At 47.1% G+C, this 27,362-nt stretch overlaps 2 protein-coding genes across 21 annotated transcripts in view; one reads left to right on the top strand and one right to left on the bottom strand.

Annotated features, from left to right (window-relative positions):
• Positions 1–11,247, bottom strand: part of GLT1D1 (glycosyltransferase 1 domain containing 1) — a 170,455-nt gene extending 159,208 nt beyond the window's left edge. Inside the window, exons 1-2 of one of the 8 annotated variants that reach the window (XR_014233878.1) lie at positions 10,770–11,020; positions 10,382–10,656 (exon numbers count right to left, since the gene is read on the bottom strand). Coding sequence is in view for 6 of the 8 variants with exons in the window: in XM_082353271.1 (XP_082209397.1) it covers positions 10,382–10,509 (128 nt within the window). In the remaining 2 variants the exon portion in view is untranslated. Of the gene's footprint in view, positions 1–10,368; positions 10,657–10,769 lie in introns of those variants that run through there. The other 7 variants (XM_082353271.1, XM_082353269.1, XM_082353266.1 and 4 more) reach the window with 7 other exon arrangements.
• Positions 11,248–11,343: 96 nt separating this feature from the next.
• Positions 11,344–27,362, top strand: part of SLC15A4 (solute carrier family 15 member 4) — a 186,708-nt gene continuing 170,689 nt past the window's right edge. For 12 of the 13 annotated variants that reach the window (XM_082353252.1, XM_082353241.1, XM_082353253.1 and 9 more), the window contains exons 1-5: positions 11,344–11,999; positions 18,583–18,878; positions 21,298–21,466; positions 21,900–21,977; positions 22,425–22,593. In XM_082353252.1, coding sequence (XP_082209378.1) covers positions 11,475–11,999; positions 18,583–18,878; positions 21,298–21,466; positions 21,900–21,977; positions 22,425–22,593 — 1,237 coding nt within the window. In that variant the 5' untranslated portion in view covers positions 11,344–11,474. The remainder of the gene's footprint in view (positions 12,000–18,582; positions 18,879–21,297; positions 21,467–21,899; positions 21,978–22,424; positions 22,594–27,362) is intronic. The other variant, XM_082353250.1, reaches the window with a different exon arrangement.

Below are 27,362 nucleotides of genomic sequence, written 5' to 3'. Positions count from 1 at the left end.
CCAGAGGAGGCCATGGGGGGCCTCCCAAGGGGACCAGGGTGAGCAGTGTCCGCTTCCATGGGGCCACCGCCAGGGACTTCTGGTGTCTCTTGAAAATGAGAGATGGGGCAATAGCAGCCATCTTTCCCACAGTAAACAGAGCTAAAAAGCAGGTGCCCCTTCAGAGTGTTGAGAGAAACTGAGGGCTATTTAAAATTTCAGTTAGAGCAAAAGTTTACTCCAGTTAGGTAGCACAGAACCGGAAGTGGCCACAAGGGCCCACAGACAGGAGCTGCGGTGAGGCTTTTATACCTAAAAGGCAGAAGCAAAGTAAGGAAATTATTAATTGGCTACTGCTGAAAGTCTAGTTGGCTCTTCGTGATTGGTTGTCTTTAGGTTTCGATTCTGTAACCTTGAGGCATTTGCAGCTTAGGTTTTGGTTTGATTAAGGAAGAACCTGGGCATTTAAGCCCCCTCAGTCAGGTGGCCTCCTTGTTTAACAGATGGGACCTGAGCTCCCCTGTTTACCACAGTGGTTGTAGGTGCATTTCAGTTCCTTTGTGAGCTCAATCTGTATTCCTGTTGTCAGAAGTTGGAAGTTTATATCTTGGCTCCATAGTCACCAGGGACAGCGACCTCTCTCTCTCTTCTCCAGCATGGTCTTGTTTGGCCTTTATTCTTTGTTTTTTTAAAATTTTTATTCATTTATTTGTTTATTTATTGGCTGCATTGGGTCTTCGTTGTGGTGTGCAGGCTTCTCATTGCAGTGGCTTCTCTTGCTGTGGAGCACGGGCTCTAGGTGCGCAGGCTTCAGTAGTTGTGGCTCACAGGCTCTAGAGTGCAGGCTCAGTAGTTGTGGTGCTCGGGCTTAGTTGCTCCGTGGCATGTGGGATCTTCCCAGACCAGGGCTTGAACCCATGTCCCCTGCATTGGCAGGCAGATTCTTAACCACTGCGCCACCAGGGAAGTCCCTGGCCTTTATTCTTAAGATGGCCTCTAGGTGCAATGTGACTGCCAGAGCTCCACCCATCACATTCGCATTACAGGCCAGCAAGAAGGAAGGGCAAAATGGTGCATTTCATTTTAAGGGCCCCTCCTGGAATTACACACCGCCTCTGTGACTTTATCTTACTGTGCACATGACCACATCTTCCACCCAAGGCAGCTGGGAAATACAGTCTGTTAGCTGGGTACATTGCCACCCTGAATAAAATGGTGTACTAGGATGTGGACATTATCTTTTTCAGGGCTACCATTCAATCCACTTCAGAGGCACCTTTCACAGATGGCTGCATGTACGAAGGCCTCCCCCTCCCCCCCCCATGCTCTCTGTCCCTTCTGTACTGACCCCATTCTGTTTCATGATCAGGGAATGGCGGGCCCACCCTTCACCCTGGTCCTGAGCTCACTCACCGCTCTAACCTCCGCTTGCTGGGGACAAAGTCCTGCACTGGGAAGGCCCTCAATAGATGTTTGTTGGATTAAATAAAACCACTGCATTTGCTCTGTTGTGAGATTTTATTCCCATGAGAGTGCATTCCTGATTTTTTTTAGTGAAAGTCAGTGCTGCCACAATAGGATTTGCTAGGCTGAAGCTGGCTTTTATTCGATTTTTCTGGAAGACACCAGTTCCATGAGGTAAGAGATTCTGACATATCTTTGGGGGCCCATAACTTTATGCTTTCATGGCTTCCGTTTACCCATTTGGAAAATAAGAACTATAAACAGTATCATAGTTAATTAGTTCATTTTGATGAAGTCTTTTATGATTCTCCCAAGTAGGTAATATAAAAGAGTACGAAGACAACTGTGTTATTATTGAATAATGTAGAAATAATTACGGGGGGGGGGCGTAGAACAGAAAAGGTGGTTGGCACCTCTTAGGAGATTTATCCAGATGCTTCTAACATAAGGGTCTTAAAATATATGTAGAGAAAAATTTGTTTTTTCTTTGACCATAGTGTTTGCTCAGACCATCTCTTTAGTTCCTAGCACCAGGGAAAATTATCTACCCTGTATAAAAGTGATAGCGTTTTCAAGGGAGGGCACTGTGGGCATATTGACTTTAGAAATGGGTCTGTAATAAAGATCAACAGTTCAGGGGAATTCCCTGTAGGTCCAGTGGTTAAGATTCTGCGCTCTCACTGCCGAGGGCCTGGGTTCCATCCCTGATCCGGGAACTAAGATCCTGCAATCCACGTGGTGCAGCCAAAAAAAAAAAGAAAAGCAACACTTGACATCTTTTTTTCTTTTTTTTCCCTTCATGATATTAATAAGTGAGGCATTCTGCTTCTTTATTTCCATCAGAGTTTTCCATCTTTGCACCATCATTCCTCTCCATAGTACTGAGAACTACAAATGCTGTGTGTGTGTGACAGAGACAGAAACAGAGAGAGAGATCTTCATTAAAAAAAAAAAAAAAAAGATACATGCAGAACTGAACTGTGGTTTAAGTGCACTGGTTATGTTTCCTTTTTCTGGCTTTCACTGACAGCACTTGAAAGTGACCAAATGCGAAAAAAAAAAGCTGTTGGTCTGAAAGTAACTAGTTCCTTCTAGTGTTGTTTAATGAACATGTGGAAGTCAACCAGGAGTAAGTGATTTCCCCTGTGAGCTTTGGGCAAGAAAGCAGGCCTATGATTCCCACTGCTGTTTTGATGGCTGGGCAGACTCATTTCATAACTTTTCAGCAGGAGGACGCTCACCCCAAAGATTCTCAGCACTGCTGAATGAGACAGTGAGTCTGACAGCATTTGGTGCAGCTATAAGGCTTCCTATTTCTAATTAACGGAAGAGACACAAGTCCAATTCTGTGCACACTGGAGGTGTACTAAAGGGAAGATGTTCTAACTGCTTCCAGGAACAACCTGTTATTTGCAGAGGCCCATAGTTAACCTTTAAAATTTTCAATTTATTTTTATTACACAACCAAGTTTTGTTACATAGCCATACAGATAAACAAAACAGAATTTTAAAATCACACAGCATCCCACTATCTGAGAAAAAGGCTATGAACACTTTGGTTTCAGTTTTTCCAGACTGCACAAGTCATCATCGTAACAGTGGCGCTCACCTGCGCTCGGCAAGATTCTAAGCACTCTGCCATGCTCCTCAGTCTCCCCCCAGTCCTAGACGGTAGGTACCAGGGTTCTCACCACTTTGCAGACGAGGAAACTGAGACACAGAAAGCAGGAGACCTCCCGAAGTAACACAGGCAACGTGAATTCTTTACTATGATTCTTTGGCTCTCTTTTGGACTCAGTTGTTGACTTGTATCCTGTTTTTTGTGTGTGATTGCTACAAAAAAATAGGAACACTCTACACTTTGGGGTGGGGGGGGAGTAACTGCTCTTTTTGCAATTGTGATAGGCAAAATTCTAACTTGGCCCCCAAGATTTCCCACCTCCTGTTTTACACCTTCTTCCAGTTCAAACACCCATCCAGGTGGTGCTGTGAAGAGAATTTGCAGAAGTGATTCAGTTCCCAAATCAGTTGCCCTCCATATGCAGGGTGAGTCAAACCCAACAGCTGTTTCTTTAAAGGGACTGGGCATTTCCTGATGTTGGAAAGATGCAAAGTATGAGAGAGGATACGATGTCAGGGAGATTCTCTATTGCTGGCTTTGGGGATAAAGGGGGGCTGTGTGACAAGGAGTACTGGCAGGTACGAGGGGCTGAGAGCAGCCCCCAACTGCCAGCCAGCAGGAGATGGGCCCCCCTAACGCCCCCACCTCAAGGAACTGCACTCGGCCACAAGCACAGGAGCTGGAAAGAGCTCTAGGTGAGATCTCAGCCCCACCCACACCTCGCTGTCAGCTTTGTGAGACCCTGAGCTGAGAACCCAGTCAGGCATGCCCAGTCTCCCGACCTGCAGAGCTGCCAGATAATAAGTGCCGGTTGTTTGAGCCGCTAAGGTTGGGGTCATTTGTTACACAGCACAGAAAACTAATACAATGACATATCAGCAATACTTCTCAGAACCTACTTCTATAGTAACATGCGAGTGACTACGTAACATTCCAGTGTATGCAAGCACTGTAATTTATTTAACCAGTGCCTTCTTATCGTGTATCTTTGCTGTTTCTAATCGTTTTGCTATTTTAAGCAACACTGCAATGAACATTTTATAGCTAAGTCTCTGAACACATTCTTAAGTTCCCAGAAATGGAATTGCACTTTCAAAGTGTAGGCAAATGTGGTTTTCATACAAGTGACTAATTTTCCTCCAGAACAGTCGTACAATGTAACTCTGCATTGGTCATTTACATGCACACTCATCTACCAAAACATTGCCAACACTGGGTATTTCTCCATTCAAGTGACAAAGCATCCCTCTTTTTACATTTTGTAATCATCGGTGAAATTTGATTTTTTTTTTCCTGAAGGGCATTGTATTTTTTCTTTTCTCTCTCTGTGCAGGCATGTGTATGTATTGCTTGTATTAGTTGGGGCTTTTTCAATTGCAGATGACAGAAAGTCACTCTTGCTTAATCAAAATGAGAATTTATGGGCTCACAGTTGAAATGTCCGGCGGGGGGGGGGGGGGGGGAAGCTACTTTAAGCCAGGGTCAGAACCAAGACCTAGAAAATGTCATTTTGAAACAAGGGCGTTCTCACTTCATTTCAACCTTCTTCTGGGTTGCTTAATTCTTGGGTTTCACAAGATGGTTCCCAGCAACTCCAGGCTCACATCTTTATAATTCCAAATCTAGCAGAAAGAGGAATGTTTTTTCCTGGTTACTCCAGAATAAGTCATGGGGTTAGCTCTGATTAAACTAATTTGGGTCGCATGTCCATCTTTGAACCAGCCGCTGTAGTGCAATAGATGGACTACTGCTGATTGGATGGGCTTAGGTCACATGACCATTCCTAGCCTAGGGGACCAGCCAGTCCTACCTGAACCACAGGGAGCACTGATTTCCCTAGAAAATCCAGGTTCTCTTACCAGAGGAGGAATAGGTGCTGACTGGGCCCACGGGACAGCTCTTCCCCATGATGCCTGGACATTCACTTTGCCAATTTTATTTATTGGATGCTTATCCAATACATTTCATAAGATTCCAAAGAACTCTATAAAATAGGACAGCAACTTTGTCATATGTATTTCAAATATTTTTTTTCAGTTTGTTTGCTGTTAACTGCAATTGTTCTTTTCTTTTTTACAGATAAGTTTTATATCTTTATGGAGTCAAATCAATTAACTTTTCCTTTATGGCTTTAGTGTTAGGCTTAGAAAACCATTCCCCTCCTGAGATTTTATATTTGCCCAATTTTCTCTTAACGCTTTTATCTTTTCAATTTGTCCATGATAATATTTTATCCATCTGGAATTTATGTCAGTACAATATGTGAAGCCAATTTTCCCCACATTTACTTTCTTCCAACAGAATTTATTGAATAATCCATTCTTTTCCCCACGGATTGGAAATGCCTTTAATTATCACATGATGAATTATTTCATGTATGTGCTTCAATTTTTATCCTTTGGATTCATCTCCATTGATCTTTCCTGTAAGGCCGAATTTTCAAAATAAATACACTTATAACTACCAAGTATCTATTTTATGATTGCAACATAAATTAAGATATTTATAAGGAATTTTTTTAAAGTGGTAGTTAAAAGAGAATGGTTAGGCATGGTTCCACATTTGTTCACATCTTGTACTTCAAATAGGAAGAAACAGAAGTTCACTTTCTTTCACTTAACTCTCTCATTCCCTCTTATACCTCCCTCTTTCTATCTGTGAATGCCCGACTTTTGCAGATGTCTTGTGGGTCTTTAAAACCCAGGAGGGAAAGAACCCAAGAAGCAGAGGTTGCTACTCCAAAGGTCAAATAAAGCAAGTGCTTCAAAAGAGTCAAATCAAAACCCATCTTCCTGGTCACATGCTCTCACATCTTCTGTAAAAATAAAACACAGGTCATTCTGAAAGCTGAATTCATTCTCACAAAGGCGGGTTGGTATGGCTCTGGTTTGGGCTCCAGAAAACAAGACTTGATTCCATTCCATTGGTTGGCTCTGTTTTTAGTCCTTCTATTTTCTGCTTCTACCTAGATTATCCCCAGCCAGATAGAACTGTTGCAACAGGGACTCCCTGCAATAAACAGAATTTCTGACAACTTTCCATACCTGAGGAGAGTCGAAAGACCGATGACATGGCCTGCGACTTTAGCTAGTGACCTATGCCATGGCCTGATGCACAAAGATGAGCTGGGCCTAAGTCCCTCTGCAGGGAACTGGGAAACAGAAAAGCAGAAGCACTGTCCGTGAGTGCTGACAAGGAGCCGTCATGACACGTGAGGAAGGTGGTCAGCAGTTTGTTGACCGAGTGAGCAACGCGTGGAGGTGGAGAAAGTCCACGATGACTACTTGTAAGCCAGCGTTTTGAGGAAGCTGAAACTGTGCGTAAGCACATGCCACTGTCTGGTCGCAAGGGCTGAGCCATGCAGATGTGAAGTGAGAAGCAGAAATATCACGAAAGAAGTCAGAGAAATTGGGCAGCCCCTGAAATGCCCTCCACCTTGGGTGGTTTCTGAATACCTCCCATCAGAGGGCATCTTCTCTGAGTTCTGCTCCGAGAAAGGCACAGGGGACAGGGTGACGGCAGAGAAGGGAGGGCCCTGGGTTTTGAGCAAACAGCGCATTTCGAATTCCAGCCCACACCACAAGCATACTTGCGGTAAGGTCCTCTTTCCCAGAGGGCCCTGGAGGCAAAGAGGCCGCCCATAAAACTTGATAAGACGGTGTCACCTATCCCTGGACGCCTGCTGTATGAGTTAGGTCTTTTATTTATTTGATTATTTTAGGTGCATGGGAGAGACTCATAGGACTACTTTCAGGAACAGGGGGTGTATCACAAGTATACCCAACAAAGTGGAGAGACTCAACGTACATCAATTATCAGTTCTTTAGTTATTCAATCTTTGGGGCTTAGTACACAGGCTGCGAGCTCACTGATCACAGGGACCAGGCAGAAAACTCTAAGAGGACTTCCCTGGTGGCGCAGTGGTTAAGAACCTGCCTGCCAATGCAGGGGACGCGGGTTCGAGCCCTGGTTCGGGAAGATCCCACATGCCGCGGAGCAAGTAAGCCAATGAGCCACAACTACTGAGCCTGCGCTCTAGAGCCCGCGAGCGGTTTTCTGAGAGAAAACTCTAAAAGCGAATTGGGCTGTGTGTGGGGGGAGAAATATCAGGCTGCCCTCCCTTATTATATTTTTTATTTTCCCACTTTTTGATCGAATCACAATAGGTGGTTTGGGGCTACACGTAACAGAAAATCCAACACAGTGGCTTAAACAATATCAGGTTTACTATCTTTTGTTATGTGACATCTCTCTGATTCTTTACTGTGCTATCCACACAGCTGGCTTCATCCTACACTGGCTTATCACATGATTGTGAAATAGCTGCCCCCCGGCAACTAGGGCTATGGGCGTCCTAATTCACGCCTGGTCTGGAAGGGTGTATCTCTCTTGCAGTCACTGAGTAAAAGTCCTTTCCTTTAGCCCGACTGGGCCCATCTGTGTCACTTGTCTTCTCCTGGGCCCCAGGGGAAATTCACATCCAGCATGGCTAGAGTCCGGGTTTCTGAACACTGTGAAGACGCCTTAGAGACTTAGCACTGGTGTTGACTAGTCAGATCCAGAAACAAAGGTGAAGCTGGTTTCTTCTGAGCTCTGTGGGTAGCTGGTGGGGAGCAGGGAGAAAGAGGGTGTGGATGTTGGTGACAAGCAGCCAATCGGGCCCGCCGCGCGTTAATACAGAGCAGGGCTGTCCAGCAGAAGTTTCTGTAGCGGTGGAGTGACCAGTACTGTGCTGTCCAATGTGGCAGCCACTGGTCACCTGGGGCCACTGAGCACTTGCAATGTGGCTGGTATGACTGAGAAACAAAATATTTCACTGTATGAAATGTGAGCGAATTTAAGTTGGACAGTGGACAGTGCAGATGTGGGGAACGATTTCTCTACTGGGAGAAAAATAAGACAACAGAGAGTTGGGAGGATCTGTGTAAGCCAGACAGCTGGTGCCCCGTCTAAAGGCAGGGGCGCCTACCTGGTGTGAGCAGATCATGGCTCTGGGGGAAGGCAGGTGTGTTTTCATTACCTGACGCTGCCTAACTAACCTCCCCAGAACTTAGCAGCTTAACATGACAACTATGTAATTTGTTCACCTGCGATCTGTTAATTCTGCGATCTGGGTGGAGGCTCAGCTGGGCAGTTTGTCCTGTTGGTCTTGCTGGTGGTTACTTGTGTGTCTTCCTTCATCGGGAAGGTGGGCTGGGAGGCTGAGGCATCGGGACCCCTTCTCCATGTAGCTGCAGAATCTCCCCCAACGCGTGGTCTCTCCAGCAAGGTAGCTGGTTCAGGGCTCCCAAGGCACAAAAGAAATTCTTAAGGTTTACGCTCAGGCCTGGCTCAGGGACGCTTCTGCCAGTCTCTTCACCAAAGCAGGTCACAGGCTCAGCCCTTTGGCACTGTGACCTGCAAAGAATGCGCAAAGGCACAAATACCAGAGGCGTGGTTCAGGCAGGGGCAGGAGGTGGTCACCAGTGTCACGCAGCCACACGTCCCAGTGTTGCCAGGGCTCCCATCTGTGTTTTCAAGAGCAGCAGGGCATCCAAATTTATATGTGAAACCTCCCAATTTTTAACTGTTGGCTCACATTTTTTTTTTTTTTTTTGTAACGGCATTATTGAAATGTAATTCACATACCACACAGTTCATCCATTTAAAGTATACAATTCGGGGCTTCCCTGGTGGCGCAGTGGTTGAGAATCTGCCTGCCAATGCAGGGGACACGGGTTTGAGCCCTGGTCTGGGAAGATCCCACATGCCGCGGAGCAACTGGGCCCGTGAGCCACAACTACTGAGCCTGCGCGTCTGGAGCCTGTGCTCCGCAACAAGAGAGGCCGCGATAGTGAGAGGCCCGCGCGCCGCGATGAAGAGTGGTCCCCGCTCGCCGCAACTAGAGAAAGCCCTCGCACAGAAACGATGACCCAACACAGCTAAAAATAAATAAATAAATAAATAAATAATTAAAAATAAAAGGAATTCCTTAAAAAAAAAAGTATACAATTCAGTGGGTTTTAGTATATTCACAGAGTTGTGCAACTATCACCACGATTTCAGAACGTTTCATTACTACAAAAAGAAATGCCGCACCTTTTAGCGGTCACTCCCAAGTCTTCCCTTCCCCCCAGCACTGGCAATCACACACCAGTCTGCGTTCTGTCCCCATACAGTTGCCTACTCTGGACATTTCATAGAAATGGAATCTTGAATTATATGGTCTTGGTTCGCTTCTTTTAAACATCGCAACCACATGAAAACATTTCTGCCCGCTGGATTTGTTTTGCAGCCTCTGGGTACACAGATTGGGGAGCACAGCAGACCTGCCGCGGACCAGCAACAAGTGCTCACGAGTCCTGGGTGCACATCCTAAGCTCTGTAACTGCCACCTCCCACCCCCCTTTCACCTGGCTTTATCCTTCTTAAACAAGACAACCCAACTGGGTTAGCTTGCTGTCATCCAAAATGGCACATCTGTTTTGGGCAGAGCTTCACCACTAAGTCACCACATGATTCAAGGTGAATGGCTTTATTTTCATTCCATGTTTAATGTTATTCTGCTCTTTGCCTGAGCGTATCATGCCGTCAGTCTTAAAACAGATACTCGTGGTTTTTGACTTATGTACCAGCTAGGGTGTAGAAGAAGCACTGGACTAGCAATTAGTTTTGAGCCTTTTACTCAAGTCTGAATTCTAATGCCTACGAGATGTGTGATCCTAGACCGGAATCTTGAGGGGCTTGCTTTTTCCACTAGCGAAATTAGGATACTAATACATGCTGTGGAACATCACGGGAGTCTCAAAAAAAATTAGGTGAACATAAGACACTCTTCCGGCACCATTTACAATTCAACAAATATTCAGTCATTCACTTATTCAGTTAATTGCACACATATCTATCACTGGCGAGTGCTGTCCTAGATTCTAGGAATATAGTAGCGGACAAAAAAAACAAAATCTCATCCCTCCTAGCTTTTAAGACAGCTACTAAAGAGCTTCACAAAATAAATAATTATAAATTATAATGGGTGCGGTGTAAGAAAAACGTATACTGTGCTCTAATGACATATAAAAGGGGGATCTGGTCTAATCTGGGAAGATCAGTAAAGTGACATTTGAGCTGACAGCTGAAGGTGATTAGCACTAATGGATAGGGTGGGACAAGTCCTATTTTGGCATCCGATTATTCTCTCATTAAATATGTATCTACTGCCCACTGTGTGCCAGCACCTTGCTAGGCAACAGTCAAGATATCAGACATTTTGAAAAATAAAAAAGTTAATACATGCTACTTCAAGCCTTTTAGGAAGGACTACTTACCCAGATGACCTACCAGCAAGCCCACTTCCCAGGTAATTGCTCCATCCTGGTTTTAGCTGGAGTTAAGGGTGGAGGAAGAAGAAGAAATGGTCTCACATGAGCTGAATTATGACAGCCCTGGGTCCCAACTTCTGAAGCCATGCTGGAGGCCGTTTCTGGAGAACACCCTTCCGCTCCACTCCGGTGTAATGTCCCACACTGGTGTAGGTGCCGGAGGGCATGGTGAGGAACAAGACACACAAGCACCCTGCCACCATGGAGCTCATCATTGTGGGGACCACGTACAAGCTGGGGACAAAGGAATAAACAAAAAACGTGGCAGTTACCATGGGGGGAACTAAAACAGGGTAAGGGGATGGGCGTGGGATCCACTTTAGATGGGCTGGTCAAGAAATGCTTACAAGGAGTCACCAGTCCAGTTGAGGGCTGAAGGAAAACAGGAGGCCAGCCATGCGACAAGGAAACAAGGCTCTGAGCTTGTTCTCAGGCGGTGGTTCTCAGTGCAGGCGACTTTGCTCCACCGCGGGTCATTTAGGAACGTCTGGAGACAGATTTGCTTGGCACAACTGGGGAGCGGGGTGGCACGGGCATCTAGTGCAGGAGAGGCCAGGGATGCCGTTACCCATCCTACACTGCACAGAACGCACGCCACAAAGAACTCTCTGCTCCCAATGTCAACAGAGCACAGAGAAACCTGGTCCCAGGGCAGGGAGGCAGGAGGCCGGGCGCGGGAGCAGGGGCCAGCCTGAGCAAACTAGCCTGGAGGGCAGGCAGAGGCTGAAGCCACCGTAAGAAGTCTGGGTTCGGAACCTCGGAGGGCCTGCCTCTGATTTCACTTTCAAAACCCTCTCTGGGGTCACACCCCAGCCCTCCGGCACCACCGCTAGCGGAAGCAGGTCCCCCGCCCGGGCAGGCTTCCGGGGCGGAACCGGAAGTCCCGGCGGGCGGTGCTGCGGGCTCGCCCAATAGGGCCGCTCGCGGGGCGGGCCGAGAAGGCCGGCGGGGCCAGTCTCGCGAGAAGGGCGGCGGCGGCGGCGGGAGAGCCGGGCTGAGCTCTGCGCAGCGGGGCTGCCGGCCGGGCGGGCGGCTGGCGTGCGGTGGGGCGCATGGCGGGCGCGGGCGACGAGCGGACGCCGCTGCTGGGCGCGCGGCGGGCGGCGTTCGAGGGCCGGCGCGCGGCGTGCGCGGCCGTGCTGCTGACGGAGCTGCTGGAGCGCGCCGCCTTCTACGGCGTCACGGCCAACCTGGTGCTGTTCCTCAACGGCACGGCGTTCGGCTGGGAGGGCGCGCAGGCCAGCCAGGCGCTGCTGCTCTTCATGGGCCTCACCTACCTGGTGTCGCCGTTCGGGGGCTGGCTCGCCGACGCGCGGCTCGGCCGGGCGCGCGCCATCCTGCTCAGCCTGGCGCTCTACCTGCTCGGCACGCTGGCCTTCCCGCTGCTGGCCGCGCCCGCCACGCGCACGGCGCTCTGCGGGGCCCCCCGCCCCACGCGCGTCCGCAACTGCTCGGCAACGCCGTGTGCCGACGCGCCCGCCCGCTACTGCGCGCCCGCAGCGCTGTCCGCGCTCGCGCTCGTGGGCCTGGGCGTGGGCGCCGTCAAGGCCAACATCACGCCCTTCGGCGCCGACCAGGTGAGGGCCGCGCAGGTGCGGGGCGAGGGGGCGGGGTCGCCCGCGGACCGGGAAACCCAAATACCGCGGGGGACCGCGCAGGGTGGGCGCTGGCGCGCGGGGGCTGCAGACCGAGGGGCCTCCTTCCTTTAGGAGGGGACCTTTAGGAGTTGGGGGGGGAGCTTTAGGAGTTGAGACCTGGGGGAGAGCAGAGGAGTTTCTGGACTGGTTCGCCGCAAGTGCAAAGGCCCTGGGGCCAGAAGAGAGGGACGCTACAGCTACCGTGGCAGTCGTGTTGCAGTACAGAACAGATCAGTGTACCAAGTCTACACGTACTGTACGCCTTAAACTTACGGAAGGTTATGCGACAAGTATGTTTCAAACAAAAGAAGAAGTGGGAACAGGGGTGGCAGGCAGGTGCTTCGTGATGTGAAGCTTTGTAAAGAGTTTGAGGTCTGTTTTGAATACAGTAGGGAGCCTTTTTTGGGGTTTGAGCAGGGGGTAATGTGATCTGATTTGTTTCTAAAAAATTCAGTTTCTGTAGGGCGTGGGCCTGGCAGCTGCGGCCTGCCAGCCAAATCTGGTCTATTTCCTGTTTTTGGAGGGCCCACAAGCTAAGAATAAGACTGGTACTTAGGTTTTTGAACGATAGGAAAAAAGTAAAAAGAATATTTTTGTGGCAAATGAAAATGATAGGAAACTCAAATTTCAGCTTCTACACGTAAAGTTTTATTGGAACACAGCCCTGCACCTTCCTGGTCACATATGCTGTGGCTGCTTTCACAATATGGTAGAATCAAGTAGTTGTGACAGACTGAACGTCACTTAAAATTTAAACTATTTACACCCTGCCCCTTCACAGAAAAAGTTTGCGGACGTCGGCTGTAGAGACTAGGTTGTATGGGAAGTGCTGACAGCAGACAGATCAGGCAGGAGTCTGTTTCACTGGCCAGGTGAGAGGTTAGAGATTTGCAGTAGGACGGGGCAGTGGACATGGAGTGAAGTGGTGGATTCAGGATAAGTTATGGAGGTAGAGGAGCCGGGATTGCTGGCGGATCTTATGCAAGCAACAGGGAAGATAACTCCTGGGGTTTTGCGCTGAGTAGCCATGTGATTGTGAACATTTACGGAGGGCTTACTGTGCAGCAGGCCCTGTGCCGAGTACTCTGTCAGTTCACAGGACTCCTCTGCTGTTACCGTGCCCATTTTACAGATGAGCAAACTGGGGCTTGAGAGGTAAATCATTTGCCCAGTGATACAGAGCTAGTACATGACTGAGCCAGGGTGCAAGAGCCTGGCCTCTGAATCTGAACTTTAATCACACCTGTGAAAGGCGACGCCTTATAATGTTGGAAATAATAGTTGCCTAATGTCCTGAATTCTTCACTTCCTTCTCTGCACCATGGAATGTGCTTTCCATACTTGAACTCATTTGAACCTCATGTGAATCTTATACCCATGTTTTAAATGAGGAAATGGAGGTGCAAAAAGATTTATTTCTTTTGTTGTCCTATAGGTAGAGAGTGGTCAGGCCAGGGTTTAGGTGCAGGTCTGATTTCTTAATGTGTCCTTTAACTGAGATGGGCATTCTGTGACGGTGGCTTTGGCCTAGGGGGTGCTGGCAGCTCACGGGCCAACCGCGAAGGCACAGGACTGGGAGTTACCCTTCTTTAAAGACCAGGCCACAGGACTAAAGTGCGCCCTGAGTGTTCAGGTTATGCCCCTTACTGTACCGAGTGCTCTTCCTATGCAATCTTATCTAACACCTCGCAACAATTTATATCCCTAATTGTCCCTGTTTTACAGTAAACGGAGGCTTAGGCGGTCTGACCTACCCAGGTCCACAGAAAGTGAGTGGAGGAGCTGGGTTTAAACCCGGAAAGTCTGACTTAAAAATTCCTGCTCTCCAGTAGATAATAGACGAGGGATTAACATTCCTGAAAAGAATGAGTGGTTCTGTAGAGGTTCTCTAGAAGACACGACAGAATTTGCGCTCTTTTGATGTGTAATTAGATGTGGACCTTAAAAAGAAACGTTCTCTTCTGCCAGAGAACTGACCTCATCTTCTCTAACGGGACACTGCCATGGAAAAAGGAGAACCACTCTATATTTGAGTATATCAGAGAGACTTGACAGCCAAACACGACATGTGCTTCGTAATTGGAGCCCAGCTTCTCTAAAAGCCATTTATTGGGACGATTGTGATAACTTGATTATAGACCACATATTAGATAAAGTTGCATTGGTGTTAATTTTCTTAGGTGTGTTAATGGTTTGTGTTTATGTAGAAGAATGGCCTTATTTTTAGGAGATTCATGATGAAATCTTTGGCGTGAAATGATGATGCCGTAACTTACTTTTAAATGGTTCAGCCAAAAGAGTATTTCATATATATACAGAAAAAAGGAACTAAGGCTGTAAATGAAGGCTATAGAAGTGTATGCTTTACTATTCTTTCAACTTTTCTGTATGTTTAAAAATATTTTTACTAAAAAGTTAAGGGGATGTCCATCAACTGATGGGTGGATAAAGCACGTGTGGTCTCTCCATACAGTGAAGTATCCTTCAGCAGTAAGAAGGGGTGAAGTACTTGCTTCAACGTGGATGAACCTGGAAAACATCGTGCCGCTGAAAGATGCCAGGCACAGAACACGGCATGTTATATGATTCCATTTATGTGAAACGTCCAGAATAGACAGATCCATAAAGACGAGGAGGCGCGTGGTTGCCAGGAGTCAGGAGAGGGGAAAGGGAAGCTACTGTAAAAGGAGGTTTCTTGCTGGTGCGACAAGAAATGTGGAATTGGATAGAGGTGATGGTTGCACATCTGTGAATAGACTGAAAACCACTGAGTGGTACATTTCAACAGGGTGAATTTTTTATTATGAGAATTGTATCTCAGTGAAAAAAAACATGTAAAAGGAAAATGTTAGTACCCCTCAGCCAAGGTGCTTGCTCTGTGCCAGGTGCTGGCTGGTCTTTGAAGGGGATTTGAGAGGCGTCCCCCAGAGGTGCCGCGGCTTGCGGCATCTCAGTTCCCAGACCAGGGATTGAACCCGGGCCACGACAGTGAAAGCGCCGAATCCTAACCACTAGGCCACCAGGGAATCCTAACCACTAGGCTACCAGGGAACTCCCAGGATTTCTTTTCTTTAACTGAAGTATAGTTGATTTACAGTGTTGTGTTAGTTTCATGTGTACAGCAAAGTGACTCAGTTATACATTTATATACGTTCTTTTTCAGATTCTCTTCCTTTATAGGTTATACAAGATATTGAATATAGTTCCCTATGCTACACAGTAAGACCTTGTTGGTTATTTTATATATAGTAGTGTGTTACCTGTTAATCCCAAGTTCCCAATTTATCCCTCCCCCAGCTCTCCCCTTTGGTAACCATAAGATTGTTTTCTATGTGAGTCTGTTTTGGAAATAAGTTCATTTGTGTCATATTTTAGATTCCACATGCAAGTGATATCATGGTATTTGTCTTTCTCTGTCTGACTTACTTTGCTTAGTATGATCATCTCTAGGTCCATCCATATTGCTGCAAATGGCACTACTTCATTCTTTTTTATGGCTGAGCAATACTTTGAAGGTGCCTTTATGCTTCTCTATCACTGATGCCTTTGTCTGCGATACAGGGCCTCTAGGAAAGCCTCTGAGTGAGAGATGAATGGGGACATGCTGTGCAGCCCTGAGAAGGAGGCCTTAGCTGACTTTTGAAGGAACATGTACACCAGAGTCCGGGTGATGCTGATGTAAATCACGTCCGCCCTGTCTTTTCCCCCGAGTGATTAACCTTCCTCAGAGGTCACAGTCATTCTTAATGGATGGCTCCTGTAGTTGAAAGAGTGAACTGAAAGAACTCTTTTTTACAGACAAAGAGAGCAAAGATACATTTTTTCTAGAGGGAGAAAAAAAGTTGCGCTGTTGTGTGTTTAAAGGAATTTTTCCAAATCAGCCGAGTGCCTGACTCCCTCCCCAGGGTCCTGTTCCTTTAGCTGCACTTCTCTGAGTTGGCCGCGGCGGTGTCTTTTGACCGGTCATATGATGGTGCTGTTTACCGTTGCTCGGGTGGGGCGGGAGGCAGGTGTACGGTGACGTAACGTGACCCACATGAAGTGCGGGTGTCAGTCCAGGGCACGGAGGCATGTGACCTGCGGTTTATAGGGGCCGGCTTCCCATTTGTTCAAGAAAAATCACTGCTATGTGGTTATTTAGGGTCTAGTGATAGGCTTAGGTTCCTGAAGTAATTTTAGTGAATTACACTTGGAAGTTCAAATAAGTCGACTGCCAAGTTGGCCAGGATGTGTGCCGTGCCAGTGTAGATACTGGGAAGGGCCGAGATGTAGTTCAGTTAATACGTATATTGTCTGCTTTTTTTTTTTTTTTTTTAGTTTTTACAAAATTAATTTATTTTTGGCTGCGTTGGGTCTTCGTTGCTGCGCGCAGGCTTCCTCTAGCTGCGGCGAGCCGGGGCTCCTCTTCGTTGCGGTGCGCGGGCTTCTCATTGCGGTGGCTTCTTTTGTCGTGGAGCACGGGCTCTAGGCACGCGGGCTCAGTAGTTGTGGCGCACGGGCTCAGTAGTTGTGGCTCGTGGGCTCTAGAGCGCAGGCTCAGTAGTTGTGGCGCACGGGCTTAGTTGCTCCGCGGCATGTGGGATCTTCCCGGACCAGGGCTCGAACCCGTGTCCCCTGCGTTGGCTGGCGGATTCTCAAGCACTGCGCCACCAGGGAAGCCCCTGCATTAACTTTAGATATTATGTTTACTGGCCCCCTTTTAAGCTTGCCCTCCACTCTAATTACTTGTTTTTATATCTTTAGTTACATTTTCTCTGTAACCATGTCTGCTTACAGTTTTTTCTTCCCTCTGGTCTGTTTCCAGGATAGCATGAATATTTGAGTCCATTTTAGTGACATTTAAACGCACTGTGGGGACTTCCTGGCGGTCCAGTGGTTAGCACTCCGCGCTTCCACTGCCGGGGGGCCCAGGTTCGATCCCTCGTCGGCGTAGTAATATCCTGTAAGCTGCATGGTGCAGCCAAAAACAATAAAAAAATAAACGTGTTGTGTTCTCATGGAGAGCTGTCTGTCTTAGAAATGTAAGACATCCTCCGTACAGATCATTTATTCAGTAATCATGCCAGCATTTGGTCTAGGACCTCTGTTCACTTCTGACGTGGGTGGGAGTCAAGTTTAAGCTCCTCCTCCTCCTGCGGTTTATTTAAAACTCAGATTTTCAGTTTGAGACGGTGGTTACCAGATAATTACTTCAAGCATATTATTTGTTATCACAATATCCATGTTTAATCATTTTGGATTAACTTTTTTTGGAGGGACAAGCGATTTTGACTGTATATTTACGTCCGTAGTTTGATCTTAAAAAGTAGAGGTTAAAGTGTCATGTTGCATAATATGAGGGCTGAAAAGGTGGTTTCTGTGCGTCACAACTGGTTGTTTAGGCCCCCACTGAAAACCTCCTCTCTCACTTAGGAAAGGAGATTGCTCTGTGGATCAGAATTCGGATCTGTTACTGGACCAGGAATTGTCCCGCCTTTTCGTAACCTGTAACTTAAGGACGAGACAACAGAAGTTCCCAAGACAGCAACACCTGACAGTCTTTGTACACGATCCAGCGTCAGCCTCTAGCTAATAAAGTTTGTTTAAACATTCTGTGAGGTGAAACTGGCTAAGAATGACTCTGGCTGGCGCAGAGCACATTCCCGTGGTGTCCACGCAGATGTGAGAAGCCATCCTCAGGGAGGGACGTCACGGGGTGCCCACCCCACACGGACTGTCCCTGCCAGGACGGGCTCTGGCTGGGCAGGTCTTGGGGAGAGTGCGTGCCTAGAACTTGCTTGTGTTACCTGGTGCTTGTGTTTGTCTGCGTTCAGGAAATCAGTGATTTTTGCGCCTCCCAGGGATCTCTGTCCTTAGCAGAACTTCTCCTGATTCCAGTGAGAGGCTTCCTGGTCTAAAAACAGCATGCGGTTTTAGTTTGTCTGTAATTTTCCCCTTGTTCCAGATTTATCAAGGCGTGGAGCTATATGGCTGTGAGTAGAAGTCCTCTGGAAAGTTGTTTAAAATGCAGACTCCTGGGCCCCAGCCCCAGAGATGGTGAGTGGGCAGTCCTGGAACGTGGGTCCTGTGAGTCTGTGTTTTTAAGGAGCAAGCCAGGCGTTTCCAAAGCAGGTGGTCCACGGGAGACACTTGGAGAAACTCTCTAGGATTTGTTGGATTTAAGTATAGTTAAGAGAAACACTACCCAGAATCTGTAGTAATTAGAAGCGTAAGATACATTTTTTTGGTCAGGGGACCCTCAGTTGTATCTGTAAACACCATTTTGATTGATTGGCTGCATTTCTGGTTTTTTTGGCTGCATCTTAGTTCCCCGAACAGGGGTCGAACCTGGGCCCGGGCAGCGAAAGTGCAGAGTCCTAACCACTGGACCGCCAGGGAATTCCCATGTGCTGCATTTCTTAAAGGCTGTGAGGACAACAGTAATTGATATGAAGATATAGTAATATATGAAAACATCGTATATGTTTTTCGTCCTTGAGGATGATCACACGTTTTTAAGTCTCTTTCCTCCCGGTTATTTTAGGTTAAAGATCGCGGTCCAGAAGCCACGAGAAGATTTTTTAATTGGTTTTATTGGAGCATTAACCTGGGAGCGATCGTTTCTCTGGGGGGCATTGCCTACATTCAGCAGAACGTGAGCTTTGTCACCGGCTACATCATCCCCGCTGTCTGCATCGGAGTGGCTTTCGTGGTCTTCCTCTGCGGCCAGACCTTCTTCATCACCAAGCCGCCCGATGGCAGCGCCTTCACTGACGTGTTCAGGATCCTGGTGTATTCGTGCTGCCCCCAAAAGCGAATCAGGGAACGCAGTCCTAGTGGGTGAGCACTTTATTCTCATCACAGGCTCAGTTTTCCACGTGACTTACCAACCGTCATAAGTAAAGTGCTAGCTTTTGTCTGTCCTGTGCTCACCGTGGAGGGGGACACGGGGCTGAGGTTGAAATGTCTCACACCAGCTCCAGGAGGCGGGTGTGAGGTACTTCTGTCTCCATCTTAAAGACAGACCAGCGGCCTCCCTTCTGGGCTCGTGCTTTTCATTTCTAACCTGCACGTTGACCCTCCTCTCACTGCTGATGTGAGATGGAGGCTCCCAACGACGTAGTCGTGTAAGGTGATAAAGACAGAACCTTGCCGAGGGCATCGAAGAGCCAGTGTACTACTCGATGCACTCCTTTGAGTGAGAAACCAAGCAGTCGCTTACTTGGTCGCTGCCTGTCTGTGCTCCTTAAGCAGGAAGCTGCGGCGCAGGTCAGCGTGGCCCGTCCCCCAGGGGTCACTGCAGCCGCTCTTTGAGAAGGGCAGGAGAGCAGAACTGAGATGCAGGTAGGGTGACTCCATCATCCCCTTTGCAGGGCACTTCCCGGGTTTAGCGCTGTTTGCCCACGACCTGAGGTCTTAAAGCGCAAAGTCCCGGGTCCCGGGGAGTCCTGGGCAAACTGTGGCGGAAGGTCACTCACCCTAGATGCAGATTAATGAAGAAAAGTCCAGAACTTAGCTCAAAAAGAGACCTCAGAATTTTTTTGTTGTTACTTTTTGATGTATAAGTTACATGGAGTAAAATACGTCCCTTTTACCTGTACAGTTGTGGGAATTGTGACAGATTCCATCGTGTAACCAGAATGCAGTCAGGATACAGAGTATGTCCATCCCCCCAGAAAGGTCCCCAGGACCCTTTGGAGTTGAGCCTCTCGGAATATTTTGATCAAGGCAGGTGTTGAGATGGGCGCTCAGTCCCTGAGCCAGAGGTTGACATTCTGCAGGAACCTTCTTTCTGCAGGCCGACCCCGCGTCTGTCTGCCTCCTCATGGCTTGTCTGCGTGTGTCTAATTTATGTCCCTGGAGCCATAACAGCTGTCTGACGTTCCTCCCACGTGGTAGATCTGAAGCTGTACCAAAGCAGCTCTGTGGCCCTGCCCCTTCGCTCCAGGCTAAAGGTCTCTAGCTGCTTCAGCTGTCCCCGTGCGGAATTCCGGCACATCTAACCATCCCAGTGCCCTGGAATTCTAGTGGGTCGGTGTGGCATTCAGACTCATAATTCAGAACCGCAGCTGGTGGGACCACACTGAAGAATTTGTAGCAGTTGAAGCCTCATTGCCTCAGCAGCAAGCAGTAGTGCTTTACCGGGGCCTCATTTTAATTAGGCAGAAGCAGGGTTTCAGATCCTGGATGTTTAGGCTACGGATTGAATGCCATCAGCAAAACATATCGTTAAATTTTCAGTGCGTCTGTGTGGATGGTACCTGGTAGAGAGTTCTGCGAGAGAACACCATTGCTTTGTGGACACTTGGGTTTTCATGCACACATGGCGTGGTGAAGTCAATTTGGACTTAGGAATCTGTTTTCCCTTTAGGTTGGTTTTTGAAGTCTTAGAAAAGGACCAGCTTGCAGAAAAGTTGGTGGTCTAGAGACTTCTCCAGCTGTGCTCTCCTTATGCACAGATTAGGGCTGTACGACCTTGGGCAGGTTAATGACCTTGTAAAGCCGTCTTTTCCTTCTTGTGCGGTGGGAAAGGCCCCCTCTCATAGGGTCAGTGCGAGGCCTCAGTAAGCTAGTGAGAGCCCGGTTAACGGTAGCTAGCTGATGAGGGCGCTTTCGTGGGAGGTCACATCGTCACGTTATCGTCATCGCCAGGAGCGTCGCCCCTTCCCCTCTCGGCTCTTCCGTCGCCGAAGAGCTGGTGGCTTCCCTGCGAGCCTCCCTCCCGGTCACACTGGTGTAACAGTAAAGCAGCTCGGGCTTGTAACAAAGTCGGTGTGGTCGTCAAGTCTTGACATTTGATAAATGACCTAATTTAAAATCCAAACAGTCCGGCACAGTAATTTTTTCAAGTGCTCACCCAGTGATGCAGCCGATGTAGTTGTCATCAGCTCCGGATGAAACTGCGGGCCTTCCCCAACACAGTGGGGCTGGTGGCCAGTGTGACAGCGCTGGGGATGAGGTCAGCCACCTTTCAGACGGTGAGGGGCGCTCCTACCGTATCTCCTAGTCTCAAGAAAAGGATGGTGGCCACAGTCTCACTCTGGCTAGGAAGTCCTTCTGCCGGCTGTGTCCATGTGTCCCAGTGTTGAGGAATAATCTAGGTAGCTGTATTGGGTGGGGACGGTTAGTAGGTAACAGAATGGAGTTTAAGCAAATTCAGCACAGCAAGCTGGTTTCCTACCTCCAAACTTAATTTGTTACCGAATAATTGATTTCTGGGGGTGGAAGAAAACTAATTCCTTCATTTTATTTCCCAAAGTGAAGGCATTGGAGTCTTTCAGCAATCTTCTAAACACAGTCTGTTTGATTCATGTAAGATGTCTCATGGAGGGCCATTCCCGGAAGATAAAGTGGAAGATGTGAAAGCTCTTGTCAAGATTGTCCCCGTTTTCTTGGCTTTGATACCTTACTGGACAGTGTATTTTCAAGTGAGTGGTGACATTCAGGTTTAATTTCCTCTATCTCCCCGTGAACACTACCCCGGCACTCATTTTGGCCATCCCTGAAGTGCGCAGGGTTCCTGGCTTTCTTTGTCATGAGTCTTCAGGATCTTGGAATCTTGTTTTTAGTTACGGACTCATTTTTGCTGATTGAAATGTTTTGAAAACCTTAAAACGAAGCTAAGAATGGGGATGCTTCTGTTTTTCCAGACCCCGCCTTTTAATATGGTTTCTCATTGGGATAATGGTTACTTCTTTTTCAAAGTTCATCTCCAGACGACTTTTATGGTGACCAAGTAATTGACCCGTGTTTTCAAACCTGAGCGTTGCACGTCTCAGCACAGTGTAGTGTGGGGGAGGGCGCACGCTGCGAGTGAGTGACAGCCATGCTCGTGTAATGACAGCTGCTTTTTACACCCAGATGCAGACGACGTATGTTTTACAAAGTCTTCATTTGAAGATTCCAGAAATTTCCAGTATTACAACCAATCCTCATACGGTGAGAACAGTTGAAATGATCTGAAAATTGTCTTTGGGGGTTTACGTGACAAATGGCTTTCTTCTACCAATGGTAGATACTTTGTAATGACAGCAGTTAGCTTGAACCAAAAGCATTCCTATTGAAATGGAATTTTTACTTATTTCTGAGATTGTTTCCCATTGGTTATGTCCTTTGCTAGATTAAGTTGACTCCTGACGTTAATATTTCACCTGATTCTTCTTTCCCCCGAGAAAGCACAGAAGAACAAATGCAAATCCCTTTAGAAATGGAAGCCTTTTCTCAGTACCAGTGTCTTGAGACGGGCTATTTTCCTAGGAGGTTATACTTTGTACAAATGAACTATTCTTGAAATAAGCTTTTCCCATTTAGGTGTTAGTTGTCAAACGAGTGACTGCCGACACTGCAGAAAAATAAGCAGGTGTCTCCTGTGTCTCCCGCTTGCAGTTTCCGGCAGCCTGGCTGACCATGTTCGATGCTGTGCTCATCCTCCTGTTAATCCCCTTGAAAGACAAACTGGTGGATCCCATCTTGAGAAGAAATGGGCTGCTCCCATCGTCCTTGAAAAGGATCGCGGTGGGCATGTTCTTTGTGATGTGCTCGGCCTTCGCAGCAGGTGAGAAGCCGTTTCCGGCTCCGGTTGTGGGTGATGCGGAAGGTGGCCACACGCCGCGTGGCACTCAGGAAGTGTGTGTACTTCAAAAGAGGACACATACGGGTTATTCCAAACCTGCGTGGTGTTCACTTTCTAGTTTTTCATTTATGAAGCGTAAGATTTGTTTCCTAAGGATTTGTCTGTTGTCTGTTGTTTTTAGAACTGTAACGGGTGAAACGCTCTGGAAAGTGACTTGTGGGTTGAATCAAAGGCGGCTTGTTGGCTCCTAGTGACTTAGATTTCAGACGACTGTTAACTGCTGGGTAGATGAAATGTCATAAATTAGAGGTGCTAAATAATCCTCAGAGCTATGATTCTTAACGTCAGGTCCATTAATCAGCTCCATATGCCCTGAACCCTTTGCACTTTTAAATGTAAAATTTCACGTACATCTTCCTGGAGCGAAAGGTTTTTTTGTTTTGTTTTGTTTTGTTTTTAAATCAAATACAGGTTTGTAACCAGCCTCCATCCTCCAGAAAAAAAGAAAGAGGTTAGAACTAATGCCTGAGTATTCTCTCACCTTTTGGGGGCTCCATTCTGTTTGCGTAATTCTTAGATTCTGAAGTATAAGCTGACATATCGTGTGCTGCTGATAAAACTGAGGTATTGCTGACTTTCTCACCTTGCCTTGGAGCTCTTCCTTCATTAATACTTGAAAATGATTGAACCGTGAAATAGCTGAGTTACATAACAAGACAAGCAAAGCTGCTGTTCCTGAGTCACCCTTATATCATCTCTGTTATGAGGAACGTAATGGTGAGCACGGCTGAGATGGAATTTAATGTTCCCCGACAGCGCTTCACAGCGGCCTCATCCACTCTCGCCAGGGCGAACGTGGCTCTCAGTATAGGCCTAGTAGCTACTGATACAGTACTCAGTAGATTTGAAGAAATGAGTCCCTAAGCTTAAGACTTCTAGATTCCAGACGCTGGGACATCTTAGGGGACAGTTATGTTCTTTCTTAATCAAATAGGTAGTTAAAGGGAGGGCGTGTCTGAATGACGTTTCTGCTGTGTGATTCGTTTCTCTTCCGGTGCTGTGCACATGGGGAAGTAAAAGCCAGAGCAAACGAGAGCTGGATTACAGCGGGGCTCTGATTGCAGGTCTCGTGCCGTAGAATCCGTGACGGGCAGAGCCGCTGTGCCGGGGTGGTGCCCTGAGTGCCTGCCGTGGGCCCGGCTTCTTCCTGGGCCGGGGAGCCCCCCTCTCTGTGCCCCGACCAACCGGTCACACCCCTTGGAAAGGAGTCCTTGTCCTCTGCCTGTGGGAAAGAGGAGGTTGCCGGTTCCCCAGGCATTTTCTAGCAGACTCCGGCTTTGGTTCCTCTAATACCATCTCGTCTTCCAGTTTCATTTATGGCTGAGTAGCTTCTCCGGGCTGCCCTGAGAACCCCGGGGGCTTCCCGGTGGTTTCTTTGCCTGTTCACGTGGGAAACGACAGCAGACGGGTGACTGTTGTCCAGCGGGGCAGGCAGTGCTGTCTTAAAAGCGCGGGCCGTGCAGGCAGTTCACTTCCTGCTCAGCAGGTCGGGCTGCGGTCAGGTGGCCACGGGCGCCTGCGGAGAGGCAGGTGCTCTGCACCGTGTGACCACGACCGCTCTGAACTTCAGCATCTGAATTGATCACTTAACACGCGGAAGACCGCTGAGGCTGGTGTCCTAAAGAGGCTCTCTTTGCTGAGTGGCTAGATGTTGGGAAGGAGCTTAATGGTCACTGGTTTAAAGAGTTTAAATACCTGGCAACTGGACTTAAGCACAATTTATTAAATTTAATGTAAGCAGTAACCGGTGTTAACGTGCCGTTTCATTTCCAGCTCCAGTGAATATTATTTAATTGGAACATTAATGACCTTTGAATAGAGACCTGAAATCATTGCAGCAAACCAAAGTTTTAATAGAAAAGTGACTATTTTGCCTTTTAAGTTACTACATTCAACCATAATAAATCAGGATCTTCCGTTTAGTACCATCCCTGCCGGTAATAATTCTTTCTTCAAATTTTCTTAGATGAGAATCAAGCATGTCCAAGGGGTTTCTTCTAGTCTGCTTGAGAAAAAAAGAAGTGTGTTAATTTGTCATATTTCCTTTCCCCTTAAAAATTGTGTGTGTGCTTAATTTACTAACATCATAGATGCTCACTGGAGAAAAGGAAACCTTAGAAACATAAAGGAGAAAATAAAAATCAACTGTAATTTCCCCAGAGATGCTCATTCCTGGGATGGTGTGTATCTGTCTAATCCTGTTTGTGTGTCTCTGCATACATATACACACACCTTCTGTGTTTGCGAAAATGAGATCCTGATGTGTAAGCAGATTTGAGCCTGATGAAGGAAAACTAAGTGTAAGGAAACCGTAAAAGTGTAATAAAAGCTATGCTTGTTACTATTGGGGGGTAGAAAAATCCCCCAAATACAGATGAGCCATCTCCCCCCATTTCCCTCCTCCTCCTCCTCCTTTTCCTTCTCTCTCTCTCTCTCTCTCTCTCTCTCTCTCTCTCTCTCTCTCTCTGTGTCACATACACACAGATTTAAGCACTCATAATTCCACCACCCAAGGAAATCCTCTACCACCATTCTGCAAGTGCATGGGAAAAATTATGTATGATGTGATGTGTGTGTGTTTATACTTCCTTTGTCACCTGCTTTAAAAAAAAAAACCTAAAATATCCTTCCGTGTCAAACATTCACGTGCAGTCCTTTGTTGTTGGGTGTTTAGGTAATCACTGCAGTGAAATTGCTTTACTTCTTGAATCCCTGGAAGTGTAATCACTGCATCCTTGTTTGACGTGTGTACATGACAGAGTTACCTTCCGTCTTCCCAGGCTGGCGGTACCCATCTGTGTGCCTCACGGTCTGCTCTTCCTCTCAGCTGTGCCGTGGAAGCCCTGTCACCACAGCGGTTTTTAGGCAGGAGTCCGTGCCCGGGCTTCAGGGCATGAGAGCAGCCTGGAGTGGAGACAGAATCATCTGAGGGCCTTTTTCTGGGTCATAGCTTTCGTTAGGAAGGAGTTCAGAACCACTGGTCCACAGCACTTTTTTAAAAGCTGTTATCCTAGAGTCAATCCACGGTCGTTACAAATACGTAGATAAAAGTGCAAGGAGACCTAAATTCACCCCTGATCCCACCACCCAGTGATGACACCTACACCTGTGTTTATATCTTCCTAGAATATTTTATTACAGCTAAATTGTTCTTTTTTAAACAACAGAAATGGAACAAGCTATTCACACTTTATAAGCTATTTTTGTATACTATATATAATACATACCATTTTTCCAAGTCAATTACAAATTTAAATTACGGTTTTTGACAACGACATCATATTCCATTTTGGGCCGTACTATCAGTTTTTAAAACCAGTCCTCTTATTAAACATGATGGTTGATTCCAGTCTGTCCTTACGTGAAGCAGTGCTGTGTGTACACCCTGACACGTCTGCACACGTGTGCCCATGTCGCATGAAAGGGCCAGAGCCGCGTGCCGATGCGAGTCTGATCTCACCGTGCCCTTGTCACACTGATGATTGTGTTCTGTTCATCTTCTCTTATCTGAAGGGTAATAGCATAGCATTGTATATCTTTAATGTGTACTATGAGTGATCTTAAGACTTCTTCCCAAAATGTGTCAGACATTCTATTCTGTGTACAGTTCGTGTGTTGTGAACAGTTTTCTAGTGGGTTTTTCTTGTAATAGAGTGTAGATTGTCACTACTCAGAATTTTATCTCATTTTACGAATTTTTTTTTCCCATTTTTTTTCATTTTCCCTTTAATTTTGTTTATGACATCTTGTGAAGTCTTATATGCTTCTTCATTTAGGTCCTATACATTTTATGTTAAGTTTATTCCTAACTGCTTTTATGTATTTTGGTTTCTCACCTAGGAGATTTTTTAAAATTCTGAGTTTCAGTGAATTATTTTCAGACGGTCGCTCGTCTTGAAATTAACATAGTTTCTTTTCCTGCCTTCTTTATAAAAAGAAGGTATTTATTTATTTGTTTATTCAGGCCTCACCGCACGGCTTGTGGGACCTTAGTTCCCCGACCAGGGATTGAACCCGGGCCTGGGCAGTGAGAGCGCTGAGTTCTAACCCCTGGACCACCAGGGAGTCCCGTTTTCCTGCCTTCCTGCCACGCCTCCCCGTGTCTCTCCTTGTTTGGCAGGGCGGCCCGGCCTTGTCTGAGGCTGCTGGTGGTGATGGGCGCCCCCCCTGTGTCCCTGACTTCGCTGAGAGCACCTCACCTCCTCACCGTGGAAAGTTCACTCTCGCCTCTTAGTCTGCATACGGACTCCTGACGATGTTAAATATCTAAGCTTTATTTCAAGTTTGTGTTTTTGGCAGAAATGAATGTTGAGTTTCTCTCAAATATCTTAGTTTGGTTTTCAGGAGGATCGCATGCCCTCCTTACTCCACCCCACCTCCCTGCCTTTGGCTGCTCATGTTTTTTATTTATTTTAACATCTGGTATTTAACTGTTCCTGAATTTCTAAGATACACCTTGTTTGTTAAAAGGTCTGATTGGAATCTGCTAATTCCAATCTGCTCAATAATCTGCTTTTATTGAGCGACTGTGCGTCTCTGTCTAACCAACATCAGTCTGGTTTGGTGTCAGGGTTATACAGCTTCATAAAAGGTGTTGGTAAACTCCCTATTTCTTTTCTTTTTTTAAAGAATAAATTTATTTATTTATTTTTGGCTGTGTTGGGTCTTCGTTGCTGTGCGTGGGCTTTCTG

This window comes from Balaenoptera borealis (genome assembly GCF_965194805.1).
Source record: "Balaenoptera borealis genome assembly, chromosome: 14".
Classification (NCBI taxonomy): domain Eukaryota; kingdom Metazoa; phylum Chordata; class Mammalia; order Artiodactyla; family Balaenopteridae; genus Balaenoptera; species Balaenoptera borealis.
Note: the sequence above shows the minus strand (reverse complement) of the source record. Positions and strands in the feature narration are given on the sequence as shown.